We start from the raw sequence: 13224 nt of genomic DNA, 5'->3' as shown, positions 1-13224 counted from the left end.
CGGTGGTCTTTGTCTTCTACCATCTCCTCTCTGGCCTCGCCCCCCCCGCCCCCTTGCTCTGTCTGAGATATGCCCCCTATATAATTCCACAGGGCGCTCAAGCATTGGATATCGTCCAGACTAAATAAGTTTCGAAATCTGTTGTGAAATGATAATTTCATTAATTAAATATCGAGTCTTATAACTAAGCCGATATATACCTATTTACTTTAAGCAAGTAAGGGTTAAAGGCTCCCAATGGTTGGATGGATGGACCAGGTGTTTGCCGTGATCTGGTTGTAAAGGCAGAGAGCATAGATCAACATTTTGTGTTCTGCACCTTGATATATTTTTTAGTTGAATTTTGCTAATTTCCCACTTGAATTCCTCTTTCAAAGAACTCTGATTAAAGGTGAATATTTATGTTTGTTGTTTTTATGTATTTTATGCATGTGTTCATATATAAACTGTATTACCATAATGTAACTGTGTGTGTGTGTGTGTGTGTGTGTGTGTGTGTGTGTGTGTGTGTGTATGTGTATGTGTATGTGTATGTGTATGTGTATGTGTATGTGTATGTGTATGTGTGTGTGTGTGTGTGTGTGTGTGTGTGTGTGTGTGTGTGTGTGTGTGTGTGTGTGTCTCCATGTCCCTCCACCATTCATACAAAAGAAAATGTGAAATTTCCAAGGCAATAAACTTATCTTTTTCGACTGTTTGGAGAATTATATTGAGTGAACAAAAAATTTACGAACGTAACAAAATTAACCAGCTTCATCGAGTTATATGATTTAATGCATTCACTGCAAGACCTCATGCCCTGTCCCCCCAGAGGGACTGCCAACCCGTAGCGTCTGCCAGATCTGTGTCTAGATTTTCAGAGGTTTCACAAGGTGTTCTTCCAGGGAATCAAAGCAAATCTGGTAAAAAAAAAAATGGACGTTTTAAAAAAAGCGAAAACATTTCCGCGGACCTCGAACCGATGTACAACATGACACATGCACAGACGAGCAGGCAAAATGTCAGATTTTCTGAAATGTATATTTCAGGAAACCAGCTTCATGGAGCTATACAATTTAATGCATTCACTCGAATGCTTGTTCATCATAGCTACAAATCGCTGGATACATTTCAATGCTTATAAACACCCAGAGACGTCAGCGTTCGTTGCTTTATTTCATTTCCGCACATGTGATCACCACGAGTATCTCTTAAACTGAGGATAACTACAAAATGTATGCTCCAAAATCGAACCTACAAGCAGTTCCGACTCCAACAAAAGTGTTCATTAGTTTTTTTGCGTGTACGTTCGGTCATTAAGCATTACATGTCATTGTCTTCAATAACCCCACCTCCACCCCTCACCTTTCTCTTTTTTTTCTCTCTCTCTCTCTCTCTCTCTCTCTCTCTCTCTCTCTCTCTCTCTCTCTCTCTCTCTCTCTCTCTCTCTCTCTCTCTCTCTCTCTCTCTCTCTCTCTCTCTCTCTCTCTCTCTCTCTCTCTCTCTCTCTCTCTCTCTCTCTCTCTCTCTCTCTCTCTCTCTCTCTGCACCCCTCCCTCCCAAAGTGTACAGCAACATTTGAGTGATCCCTGTCCCCACCTCCCCGCCCGCCTTCCTCGCTCTTCCCCCCTTCCGAGGTACCCCTCCCTCCTGCCTCCTCTCTCTACCTTTCCTCTCTCCTCTCTTCCTCTCTCTCCCTCCCCTCCCTCCTCTCCCACCCCTCCCCCCATATCACACTAATCAGCGAAGCGACGGGTTGTATTTGCTTGGACATAATAAATAGACAGGTGGCTGTTGAGGGCATGACCCAGAATTAGGGTTGCCATGTCAACGGTAAGGTAACGCGTAACAAAGGAGTGAAGACCCTGCTGGGTCCGGAGATTCTAATCGGCATCCACGGTTGCCTAGCACCCCGTCAGACCACAGAGTTATCCGTGGCAGGCAGCCTCAGGAACGGAAGTCGGGTGGAGATCCGAGGAGCTCCCTCGTGATAACCCCAGACCCCGGATCCATAACAATATCACAGAGAGGATTCATAAAACATCGAGGAGTGCAAAGTATCCTGTGCTTGCGTCCGATTACCTTTGAGCAGTTGAGCATCGTCGCTGGGGTCTTTGGAAGGAGAATCACGAGGTTCCTGCTTTACGCTCTCATTACCCAAAACATCCTGGGTCGTCTGAAGAAAGTTTCTTTGGGAATTTTCTGTCTTCACGAGATGAGCCTCATCTGCAAATCGTAGAGTTTATTACGAGGAATAAAACAAAAACATTTTTTTTTTACAAATTTTATTGTCAAAACTTTGTTGTGGGAAAATGAGTGTTCTGGACCAATTTCCCAACCAACACCCTTCCCCCAGTGGAACACCGCTCCACCAAACTGACATGGCCTTCAATTCACCAATCAGGGATTAAGCAGTCATTAGTTTTAATTGTCAATCAATATTGATGGATAGAGAAAGAGCTATCGAGGTATTTGTGATATGTAGTATATCACATTAATTCAAAACTTTCCTGAGCATCGTCATGTGCACATAACCTCTGCAAAAAAATAAAACAAGGACCAATGACGTCATGACGGAATGGGAATATGTGAGGAAGGACCACACTGTGATCTCATCTCTGTAGTACTGATGTTATACATTGAAGAAAACATTTGCAAAACCAGTATGGCACTCGGGAGAGAGCATCCCCATGCCAGGCTGAATAGTTTACGTTTTGTATCCCACTGATAAGCCAGATCTGCATGAGAACCTCAACAAAAATCTAATTGGCTTGTTCTTGTCACCTACCCAATTAAATTCATCCACTAAGTTTTGTCGAAATCCGTACACAATGTTTTGAATCATCATTTAAACAGTCGTGGCCAAAAATATTGCCACCCTTGCACTTCTTTAAAATAACTCACAATTTTCTCCAAAAATAAGTTGAACTTAACAGTATTTGGTCTCCACAATTCTTTATTTCACTGTTCACATGACAGAACCTTTGTTTTTGATTCAGAACTGAATATATCCTTTTAAATCAGAAAAGAAAAAGAAGTCGCATTGAAAAAATTATTGACACCTGAGACTTAATATTTGGTATCACGGCCTTTGGACAAAATAACTGCGGTCAAGCACTTCCTATAGCCATGAATGAGCTTCCTCCACCTCTCTACTGGCAGTTCGACCCACTCTTCTTGTACAAACTGCTCCAGTTCTGCCACATTTGAAGGGTACCTTCTCCCAACTGCTGTTTTCAGATCTCCCACAAGTGTTCAATGGGATTTAGATCTGAACTCATTACTGGCCACTTCAGAACAGTCTGTATTTTATCTTGAACCATTCCTGGGTGCTTTTTGCAGTGTGTTTGAGGTCATTGTCCTGCTGCAAGACCCACGACCCTTGAGGGAGACCCAGCTATCTGACACTGGGTTGCACATTGCACTCCAAAATGCCTCCTTGATAATCTCCTGATTTCAGGATGCCATGCACACATTCAAGGCACCCAGTGCCAGAGGCAGCACAGAAACCCCAAAACATCACTGACCCTCCTCCATGTTTGACTGAGGGAAGGTGTTCTATTCTTTGAAGGCTTCATTTTGTTTTCTGTAAACATAGAGATGATGTGGTTTTCCAGAAAAGCTCTAATTTGGTCTCATTCTCCCAGAAGGATTTTGCTTTGCTCAGGTGTGTTTTGGCAAACTCCAGTCAGGCTTTCTTGTGTCTGTCTCTGTCTCTGTCTCTCTCTCAGCAGTGGGATCCTCCGGGGTCTCCTACCATAGAACCCCCTTTCATTGAGTTAGCGATACATGATGACTGAGTTGAAACTGACGTCCCTTGTGTCTGAAGGTCAGCTTGAATCTGTTTGGTGGTTGATCGAGGTGCTTTCTCCACCATTCGAACAATCCTACACTACAATCTTCGATCAAGTTTTCCCTTGCGGCCATGTCCAGGGAGGTTGGCTATCGTGCCTTCAGCCTTAAACGTCCTGATAACATTGTGTACGGTGGACACAGGAATATCAAAGGTCTCTGGAGATGGACCTGTAGCCTTGAGATTGTCCATGCTTGGTTACAATCTTGTGTCTGACCTCCTCAGACAATTCTCTGGTTTTCTTTCTTTTCTAGTGCTCATTGTGTTACAAACAGTGACACAAAACAGCAGAATGACTCCTTCTCTCCATTCAAACTGGTTGAATGAGTGATTATTATATTGCAGGCACCTGCAACTCACCATTGTTGTTCCAGAAAATTGTTGAAATGAAAAAAATCTTTTGATCCCCACATATGTATTTCTTTGGTATGCAGTGGAACAAAACAAAAAAAAGCTGAAAAGAAGGGCACTCGGTTGAGCGCATTCCTCTACCATGCAATTTATTTCTACTTTTTTGTGGAAATATCAGCGAACAGTAACCCTAACTCAAACAACTCGTTTTTAGCCCGATCTCTTAATGGTGAAGAATCGCCTAAAAAAAAAAATTGTCAGATCCGGATCTGAATTCGGATCTTCACCAAAATTGAAACGGTTCTTCCTCGTCACAAACCCAACATGTCCACCAAGTTTCATCCGAATCCGTCCACAACTTTCTGAAATATCGTGCTGTAATATCGTTTTTGGCCCCATCTCACAATGGTGAAGAATCACTTAACATTAACAACAACAACATTATTAACATCATTAACAACAATAAACAATTGAAAACACAACAACGACGTCACTTCATGTAATTAGGCACATCCAGTGACATGTGCTGTGAAACAAAATCTGATGAATAGTTTGAACCACTTACCTTTGATGGGAGAATCACCAAGTTCAGGATCCACATTCAGCTTCCGATCAAAATCTGGAAACACAAACAATCATACCATGTTACCTCCACATTATTGGGATTACACGTTGGTAACCGAGCGATTCTCGAACAACCCTTGCTGTGTGCACGTCTACCCTGAGTCCTGAGTCTGAAGAATAACTTCTTATAAATATATTGATTCAGGTTTCTGAGCGAGCACACAGGAATGCACGAGGGGGTTGCTCAGACGCAACTCTCGACTTCTAAACCTGAAGTCACAAGCCACAGGTAACTACGTGGCCTGACAGGTTGCAAAGCAACTGCGGAAGCCGTTTGGGATAACGAGCTCGAGCAGGGTCCTTGCACCCAGCATTGCATTACCTACAGGTGAGAGAGTAACCTCAATGTATCACCCTTATTTACTGATGAAGTATGGCCAAGTGAAACCGTGGGTGGAGCATTGGATATCTCAGAATAAATATGTGGGGCACAACTTACCATATTGTTACGAATTCGCGCCGGCCGGCGTGCGATTGGCCGCTCGACTCAAATGGCGGCTGCCTCGCCCACCGGAACGGACAATTCAGTCGTGACCCTCTCGGACCAACGCCGGGAGCTAGTCATGGGTGGGGGTTTAACCTCACCACGATCGTGCCAATTGCCCACCCGCGCAGGATAGGGTCGCTCGCCAAATTCGATTTACCTAAGTACCTGCGCGAATGGTCGACCGGGCGATCGCACCTCGCCACAGGTCGACTCCGGACACGGGCCGCTTAAGCGGTCCGTTCCGTGCTACAGTGATAACCGAGCGGTGTTATCGTTGGCCTCGACGGTTCCGATTAATTCCGTCAGTCTCCTCTCCATTTCCTCTATTTTCTCCTTGATTACCTCATTCAATTCCTCCCCTATCGTCCCTAACAATAGTTCCCCGACTTTCTCTCTTATTTGCTCCACTTCCCCTTGCACCTGTGTCACCACCTTATTTGTCTTGGATATTTTCTCCCCTGTTGTCCTAAACTGCTCTTCAGTCTCGCCCCGGTGTTTTTCTATCCGTTCCCCCAGTTCCTCTGTCTTTTCTCCGGCTTTCCACTCCATTTCATTAATTACCTCCTCATGTCTCTTTCTACATTCCTCCCCCACTTCCTTTAATCCTTTCTGCGTCTCCGCTTTTACCTCCTTTCGCAGGTTTTCAACTCTGTCTGTCATTTCCCGATGTCTTTTCTCACAGTCCTCCTTCACGGCTCCCAATCCCTCCTTTATTTTCCCTTGTTCTCTTTTTAATTCCTCTATCGCCGTCATGTTCTTCCCTATTTCCTCCTTCATTTGGTCTTGTCCCTTTTTTACTTCTCCCAGTCCTTTTCCTACTTTGTCTATCTTTCCCACCACCATCTTTATTTCGTTTGCCCTCTCTTGTTTGCTCTCTTCCATTGCGACCCCCACTCCTTTTACTTTCTCTTTTAACCCGGTCACCTCCGCTCGTATCGTGTCGACTTCCTTTTTCATTTCGTTTTTTAGTTCATCCAAGCTTCCTTTTAGGCTCATTCCCATGTTCTGCGTCTCACCCCGCATTTCTTCCATCTTTGCGTTCATTTGATTATTCATCCTGCACGCATTTGATTTTATTTCATTCGTGCTTGTATCCATCTTCACATTCATGCCTTTCATTTCGTTTTTCATTTCATTATTTATTCCTTCCATTTTGAGTGCGTTTCCATCCATTTTCGCATTCATTGCCACCAGCATGGCGCATAGCTGGGCCATGTCGGGCGCACTCGGCTGAGCCGATTCGGCAAGGATCGTGGGGTTTTGGTGGAGAGGGGGAGGGGAGGTGTCATACACCGCGGCCGCCGCCGCACCCATTTCGGGCTCTGGGTTTGGTTGGGGGAGTTCGTCCTGCACAACAAGCATTTCCTGCACGGGGATCTCATCCTGGAGCATGGATTCCACACATTCTAAATCCATTTCTAATACCCCCGGCTCCCGCTCGCCTTGAGACTCCATCTTATTTCTCGTAAGGGGTTAATTTAAATCGCTCGTAATTTGGAGGGAATCGGGGGTCGCTCCCCTCACCCCTGAACCGATTCCCCGTGAATTTAGCTTGGAGGCGGGAGGGATTCGAATCCCACTCCCGGCACCAGTGTTACGAATTCGCGCCCGCCGGCGTGCGATCGGCCGCTCGACTCGAATGGCGGCCGCCTCGCACACCGGAACGGACAATTCAGTCGTGACCCTCTCGGACCAACGCCGGGAGCTAGTCACGGGTGGGGGTTTAACCTCACCACGATCGTGCCAATTGCCCACCCGCGCAGGATAGGGTCGCTCGCCAAATTCGATCTACCTAAGTACCTGCGCGAATGGTCGACCAGGCGATTGCACCTCGCCGCAGGTCGACTCCGGACACGGGCCGCTTCAGCGGTCCGTTCCGTGCTACAGTGATAACCGAGCGGTGTTATCGTCGGCCTCGACGGTTCCGATTAATTATATCGGGCGTATTAAGCCCACTACGAACCCTTTACGTGAAGTAGGATGGAGAGTCAATGAAGAAAAGATGAAGCGAAACGGGAAAACAGTTCACACAATGCACATTTATTACGCGACACACGGAAAGCACACATATACAGCCAAACAGTCAAAATGCACCGAGAGCAGTTGAAACAAGAGAAACAATGACGTAGAGTTACTACCGACTACGCGTACACACGGCAACACTTATACAGTTTTACTTCACAGACGGCGCCAACACACATTTACTCAAAAGCAAAGGAAAGAAGCCACCCTCATAGACAAGGGGGGAGACGGGCCTGTAGGCCAATATGCGCGCGTGACCTGAAGGAGCGGCCAGGTCCGCGAGACCGGGTGGGTCCTACCCGCGTCCTCGTGACGCGTTGGTGGACGAGCCGCAGATGTGGCCGCGTGGCTGTGCCCCGACTCCGTGCTCCTTCGCCGGTTTCGTTGGCACGACGTTTGGAGTGGGGTGGGAACGGGGCCCCCTTTGTTGCACTATCTCAGCGTGGGGGAAAAGGGGGAATTGATGCCATGGGGGAGGGAGAATGGCTGGCTGGCCTGGGTCCCGCGATGAGCGATCTCCCACCGCGACCTCGTCGCCGACCGCCGTCCTTCTCGCCTCAGACCCGAGCTCCTTGGCCTCTTCCCACAACTCTTTTCAGCCGACTGCAGAACCCAACTCGATGCCTTCGCCACCCGACTCCACACTCTGCTGCTGCCACACTCTGTTGCTGCCACACTCTGCCGCTGCCACACTCTGCTCTCCAACCAAAAACTGACTCTGCCACTATTTGCCTTGCGCTCACCGTTTTATAGGCCGGCAGGAGAAACAAAATGCAAATTCCCGGATCAGGATGAGCTCGGGGGCGTAGCCACGCTTGCCCATTGGACGGAGGAAAAGTGGACGTGAACCTCCGCTGATCCTAGAATTTGCATATTTCGATTTCACATGGACGCGCCTTGAGGCGGAGCCAAGCCGCTCCGCGCTTGCTAATTGGACGGATCAGAAGTGAGCGTGTAGCGTTCCTGATCCGAATTCTCCCTCGGAAAGGCCGCTATTTGCACTCGCGGCTTGGTGCGTATCTTGAATGAGCCCAAGACAGCCCGACGCCCAGTCTTCACAGGTGGTGCGGGAATGGCCGTTGAAGGAGAGAGGTGAGGGTGGTGGAGGGTTTTTGGTGGTGGTTTGATGGTTATGGTGGTTGAGACGTGGTTGGTTCAAAATAAAGATAGAACAGAAAAACGGCTATCTCAAAGCGTCGCAGGCCGAATGAATCACATAAATTCCCTCTAAACAACGGGTTTGGGGCTAACTACACATGCACTTCGAGTTATCTCCCCTACGGGCCCTTCATGGTGTTTTGCGAATTTCCACAGCCGTAACAATATATTTATTACATACACGCCATTCCGATTCAATGTTGGAAAGGACAACCGGTGAGGTTTGAAACGTTTACCAAAGCAAGGCACGTATTTACAATCATGATATTTCACAAGCACATATACACAAGTCAAGTATTTACAAGGCACAGATACACAAGAATGGTCTTAGCCCTTGCACAGAACGTCCTCTTAAATGATTTTAATTACCTCAGGATGGACATGTACACCACACAATCATCCAGGAAAGCAGAAAGAAAGAACGAAGGAAGATCGAGGCATGGTCATGGCCTCTCGCTTTCCCCACACAAGCAGATGAGTGAGGTGTGGCATCAGTCATGGCAAAGAGCATCAACTCTCTAATGCCGCCTTCCTATTGGCCCAGCGGGTCAGCTCCGCAACACCGAGATAGCAGCGTTAATGTTTTCGACAGTAGTATTGAACACGTTCATGTTTATGACAGTCGGGCACTGCCTCGTCCGGCGACGGTCCTGGCAGCGCTAATGTCGGCCCTGAATGGGTGTCGGTGTAATTGTGGTGTTGGTGTGGAAATAGGATGGAAAAAGGCTTTGAAAGGATCGAGGATGGAAAGTATTAGAAATGGATTTAAACAGAGTGTTTACAGGAATGTACTGGGTTTGAGAGGTTGAGGGATATGGACGGATGGATGGATTGAAAGAGGGAAATCTTTAGAATGTGAGAAATCACAATGGGGATGGAACATGCTCATCGTCAACGCATTTCCCCCCTTCCCTTACTTCAAGGGGAATGTACCTGACGAAGAACATTTATGAACTGAACATCTAACGAGGGAATCCCTTATGTGCTGGATACAACTACCGGGAGTCCGTTTCCATAATCACAATATTAATCACTGAAATTATAATGAGCATGATGTTGTGGTTCAGACCTTTGTCCACAGATGATGAATCGTCGACAAACTCCGACTTCACCTCCACTTTCATCACAAAATCTGAAGAAAAACAATAAATTTAAACAAAACTTCCATTCACATTTCTGAATAAAAACATCTCCCCTGATACATTTCACTGAAACAAGTAAAACGAGAAGGGCACTCGGTAGAGCGCATACCTCCGCCCTGTAATGCCTGATCCACAAGAACATATATTGCCCAATACATTTTTAAGATATCGTGATAATCATGTTTTTGAGCCCCATCTCTCAATGATGAAGAATCATTTTAAAAACATTCTCGGAGTCGGATCTTCACCAAAATCGATTCAATTTGTTGTACCCACACACCCAACCTGTCAACTTTTGGAGATATTGGGCTATATGTCGGTTTAGCCCTATCTCTCAATGGTGAAGAATCACTTAAAAAAATTATCAGTTCGGATCTTCACCAAAATTGAATCGATTCTTCCTTGCGCACATCGGACACATCCACCAAGTTTTATCTAAATCCGTCCACAACTTTTTGAGATATCCAGCACACACACAAAAAAAATAATAATAATAAAAATAAAAAACCAGAAAGCGGTGAAAACATAACCTCCTTCACCTTTGGTGGTGGAGATAACATATTAACAGTTTATTATTTATTAAGTTATCCCAAACTACACTGTGTGTTCGAGAATCTTTGTAATGACATGAAAGATCACAAGGAGTGAACTGGAGTACAAAATGTCTCGTGTGGATTTGATTCTCGACCCGACTGCAAACTGCCGTCCTGGTGATTCACACCCAGAACATTCCATCAATGATAAGAACATGAAGGAGGCCGTCTCATCGACTTGTATTCTATTTGGAGTATGAAAGATCCCACACTATTGAGGAAGGCAAAGAGAATGTCTTGAGAAAACAATCCCCATTTCAATCAGACATCTTTGTTTGTAACTTATAATATAAGGAGAATATGTTTGTGGTTCAAACCTTCATGTTGAGGGAACGAATCATCGACAAACTCGGACTTCACCTTCACCTTCACAATAAAACCTGAAACAAAAACAATCCATTTAAACTAAACTTTCAGGAACCACCAGAACGTGATGGTGCGGAGAGAACGGCACGTACCGGGTCCCGATTCCTCATCCTCGGGTGGACCGACCCTGGACCCGCGGTCTGTGGGAGAACCTCCAGGAACGAGCGAGTTTCCTCCATGGGAACCGATCGTGGATCCCGGGGGGTTCGCTCTGTGATCTTCACCGGAGAGATCTCGGTTCATGGTGAACCGGAGGGGACTGGAAGGTCGAGGGTAGTAGTATGGTACTGTAAGATAGAGGGCAGTAGCACGGTACTGTTTGGCACTGTGTGGTAGTGTGGTCCTGCAAAGTAAAGTGTGGTAGTGTGGTACTTCAAGGCAGAGTGCAGTAGTATGGTACTGAAAGGTAGTGTGTAGTAAAGTACTGCACTGTTGTGTTGTAAAGCACAGTATTGTGAGGTAGAGTGTAGTTAAGCATGATACTGTAAGGTAGAGTGTAGTAAAGCACGGTGCTGTAAGGTAGTCTCGTAAAGCACAGTGCTCCAAGGTAGAGTGGAGTAAAGCAGGGTACTGTAAGGTAGAGTGTAGTAAAGCACGGTACTGTAAGGTAGTCTCGTAAAGCACAGTGCTCCAAGGTAGAGTGGAGTAAAGCACGGTACTGTAAGGTAGAGTGTAGTAAAGCACGGTACTGTAAGGTAGAGTGTCGTAAAGCAGGGTACCGTAAGGTACGGTGAAGTAAAGCAAGCTATTGTAAGGTAGAGTGTCGTAGAGCATGGTACTGTAAGGTCGAGTGCAGTAAAGCGCGGTACTCTAACTGTAAGGTAGAGTGTATAAAAGCATGGCACTGTAAGGTAGAGTGTCGTAAAGCATGGAACTGTAACTGTAAGGTAGAGTGTATAAAAGCAAGGTACTGTAACACGGTTCGTACAGTCCTGACAATGAAATTCCAGTTTTCCAAGAGTTTTCCAGGACAAATTGTCATTTTCAAGGAAGCATAATGCTTGTGTTCAACAATTTACTGATTCAAGGAATGCACAAAATTCTATAATCATACTTTTTTATTAATTGTTTTCATGAGTGAACTGCAATACATGTAAGTCAAGGCAATTTCACCCAATACTGTTTTCCTGCATGAAAAATGAAAACATATATATTGTTACGGTGCCGGGGTTGGCTGCGAACCGACGGCTCTGACGGAGCCGCAAGCTGAATCGGCCCGACCGATCGCCCAGAATATAGATCGCTGCCCGGATAAGTCCGAGCGACGGGTCCTTGTGCAAGAACCGAAATACGCCAATGGGCAGACCACGTGGTGTAGGGTCGATTGCCAATCTTCAATTTACCTAAACACCCAAGTGATCCAACTCCCGGGGTATTCCACCCTCGATGGAACTCGTACGGAACAAGCCGCTTAAGCGAGCCTGTCCCTTGCACGATTCCGAGCGGCTTAATCGCCGAGAACCGTCGGTCCAAATGTCCCCCTTTTACGGCAAACCAACGGCTTTCTAACTCCCAACACACGAAATGCTCAGTCAATGAAAGAATCGACGCGACGAGCTGAAAACATTTAACAATTGGGGTATTTATTAATAATAATGGGGAACTCGGGAAGCACGTAAGAGCAGAACTATACCAACTATGCGAAATACAATGCAAACATTTACAGCACACAAAGCACTTAACAATTTCCTACTTATTAGACGGGCCCACGGACACACGTACGCACACACAGACACCAAATAAATGGTGGCAGAGGCCTTTAATAACGAGCTCCAGCTCGGAGGACAGGTGAGCTGAAACCCAGGATCTATCTCGAACCTCTCCATCTCGTGTGCTCTTCAAGTTGTTTGGACCCGGGCTCCAGCGAGAGCGGGCTGGACCCAATCGCCATGAGCCGCAATCCTTCATGAGCTCCAGCGAATCCTCTCGCGCTTCTGAACACGTGCTGGTCAGACGAGGCGCCGATCCTTCCCGTCGATGCATCGCTTCCCCAAGGAACCACCTCCAAGATGAGGCCGATGAGTCGCACCAAGCCGGGAATCAAGCGGAGAACAAAGAGCTCCACGAACCAAGAAGAAGAAGAACCACCACCAGCAGCTCGAGCTGAGCAACCGCCTCAACTCTCTTCCAAACAAAGCAGCTCTCCAAAAAGTCTCCACCCGAGCCAAGCCGAGGCCGAAGCTCCCTGAGCCACCAACCTTCTCGAACCAAGCAGGACCCAAAGGCCTGCTGAACAACCAAAGCAGAAAGCCTTCACAAAGCCTCCTCCCTAACCCAAGCCAAGCCAAAGCAGAAGCCGAAGCTCTACTGAAAGCCAGCCCGAACAAAGCAGAGTATCCCTTTTTTATTCCTATCCGCCCTCTCACCCGCTCCCAGCTTGACCCACGCCCTCGTGATCCATCCCCCGCTCAACCACGGGTGGGAGGGAATTGTTTACGTCATGAATCACGGGACGGGAGGGATCTTCTTCCTCTTTGCAGAAGAGGGGGAGGGGCGTCTCCATTGCGTTATGATCGCTCCCTAACTATTAAATTGAATTGCGCAGCGCACTTAATTACCTCGGCGCAGGTCGGCTTGGACACGAACCACTCAAGCGGTCCGTTCCGTTCTGCAGTGATAACCGAGCGGGTATTATCGCCCGACCTCGCC

General features: G+C 46.8%; 1 protein-coding gene across 1 annotated transcript in view; it reads right to left on the bottom strand.

Moving 5' to 3' along the window:
• Positions 1-528: 528 nt before the first annotated feature.
• Positions 529-13224, bottom strand: part of LOC147009072 (uncharacterized) — a 219817-nt gene continuing 207121 nt past the window's right edge. The window contains exons 13-18 of the mRNA XM_085862715.1: positions 10668-10862; positions 10527-10589; positions 9544-9606; positions 4749-4802; positions 2062-2205; positions 529-899 (exon numbers count right to left, since the gene is read on the bottom strand). Coding sequence (XP_085718841.1) covers positions 889-899; positions 2062-2205; positions 4749-4802; positions 9544-9606; positions 10527-10589; positions 10668-10862 — 530 coding nt within the window. The 3' untranslated portion in view covers positions 529-888. The remainder of the gene's footprint in view (positions 900-2061; positions 2206-4748; positions 4803-9543; positions 9607-10526; positions 10590-10667; positions 10863-13224) is intronic.

Source organism: Eptatretus burgeri, chromosome 17, assembly GCF_056783735.1.
Source record: "Eptatretus burgeri isolate ZD-2024b chromosome 17, Ebu_testis_v1, whole genome shotgun sequence".
Classification (NCBI taxonomy): Eukaryota; Metazoa; Chordata; class Myxini; order Myxiniformes; family Myxinidae; genus Eptatretus; species Eptatretus burgeri.
Note: the sequence above shows the minus strand (reverse complement) of the source record. Positions and strands in the feature narration are given on the sequence as shown.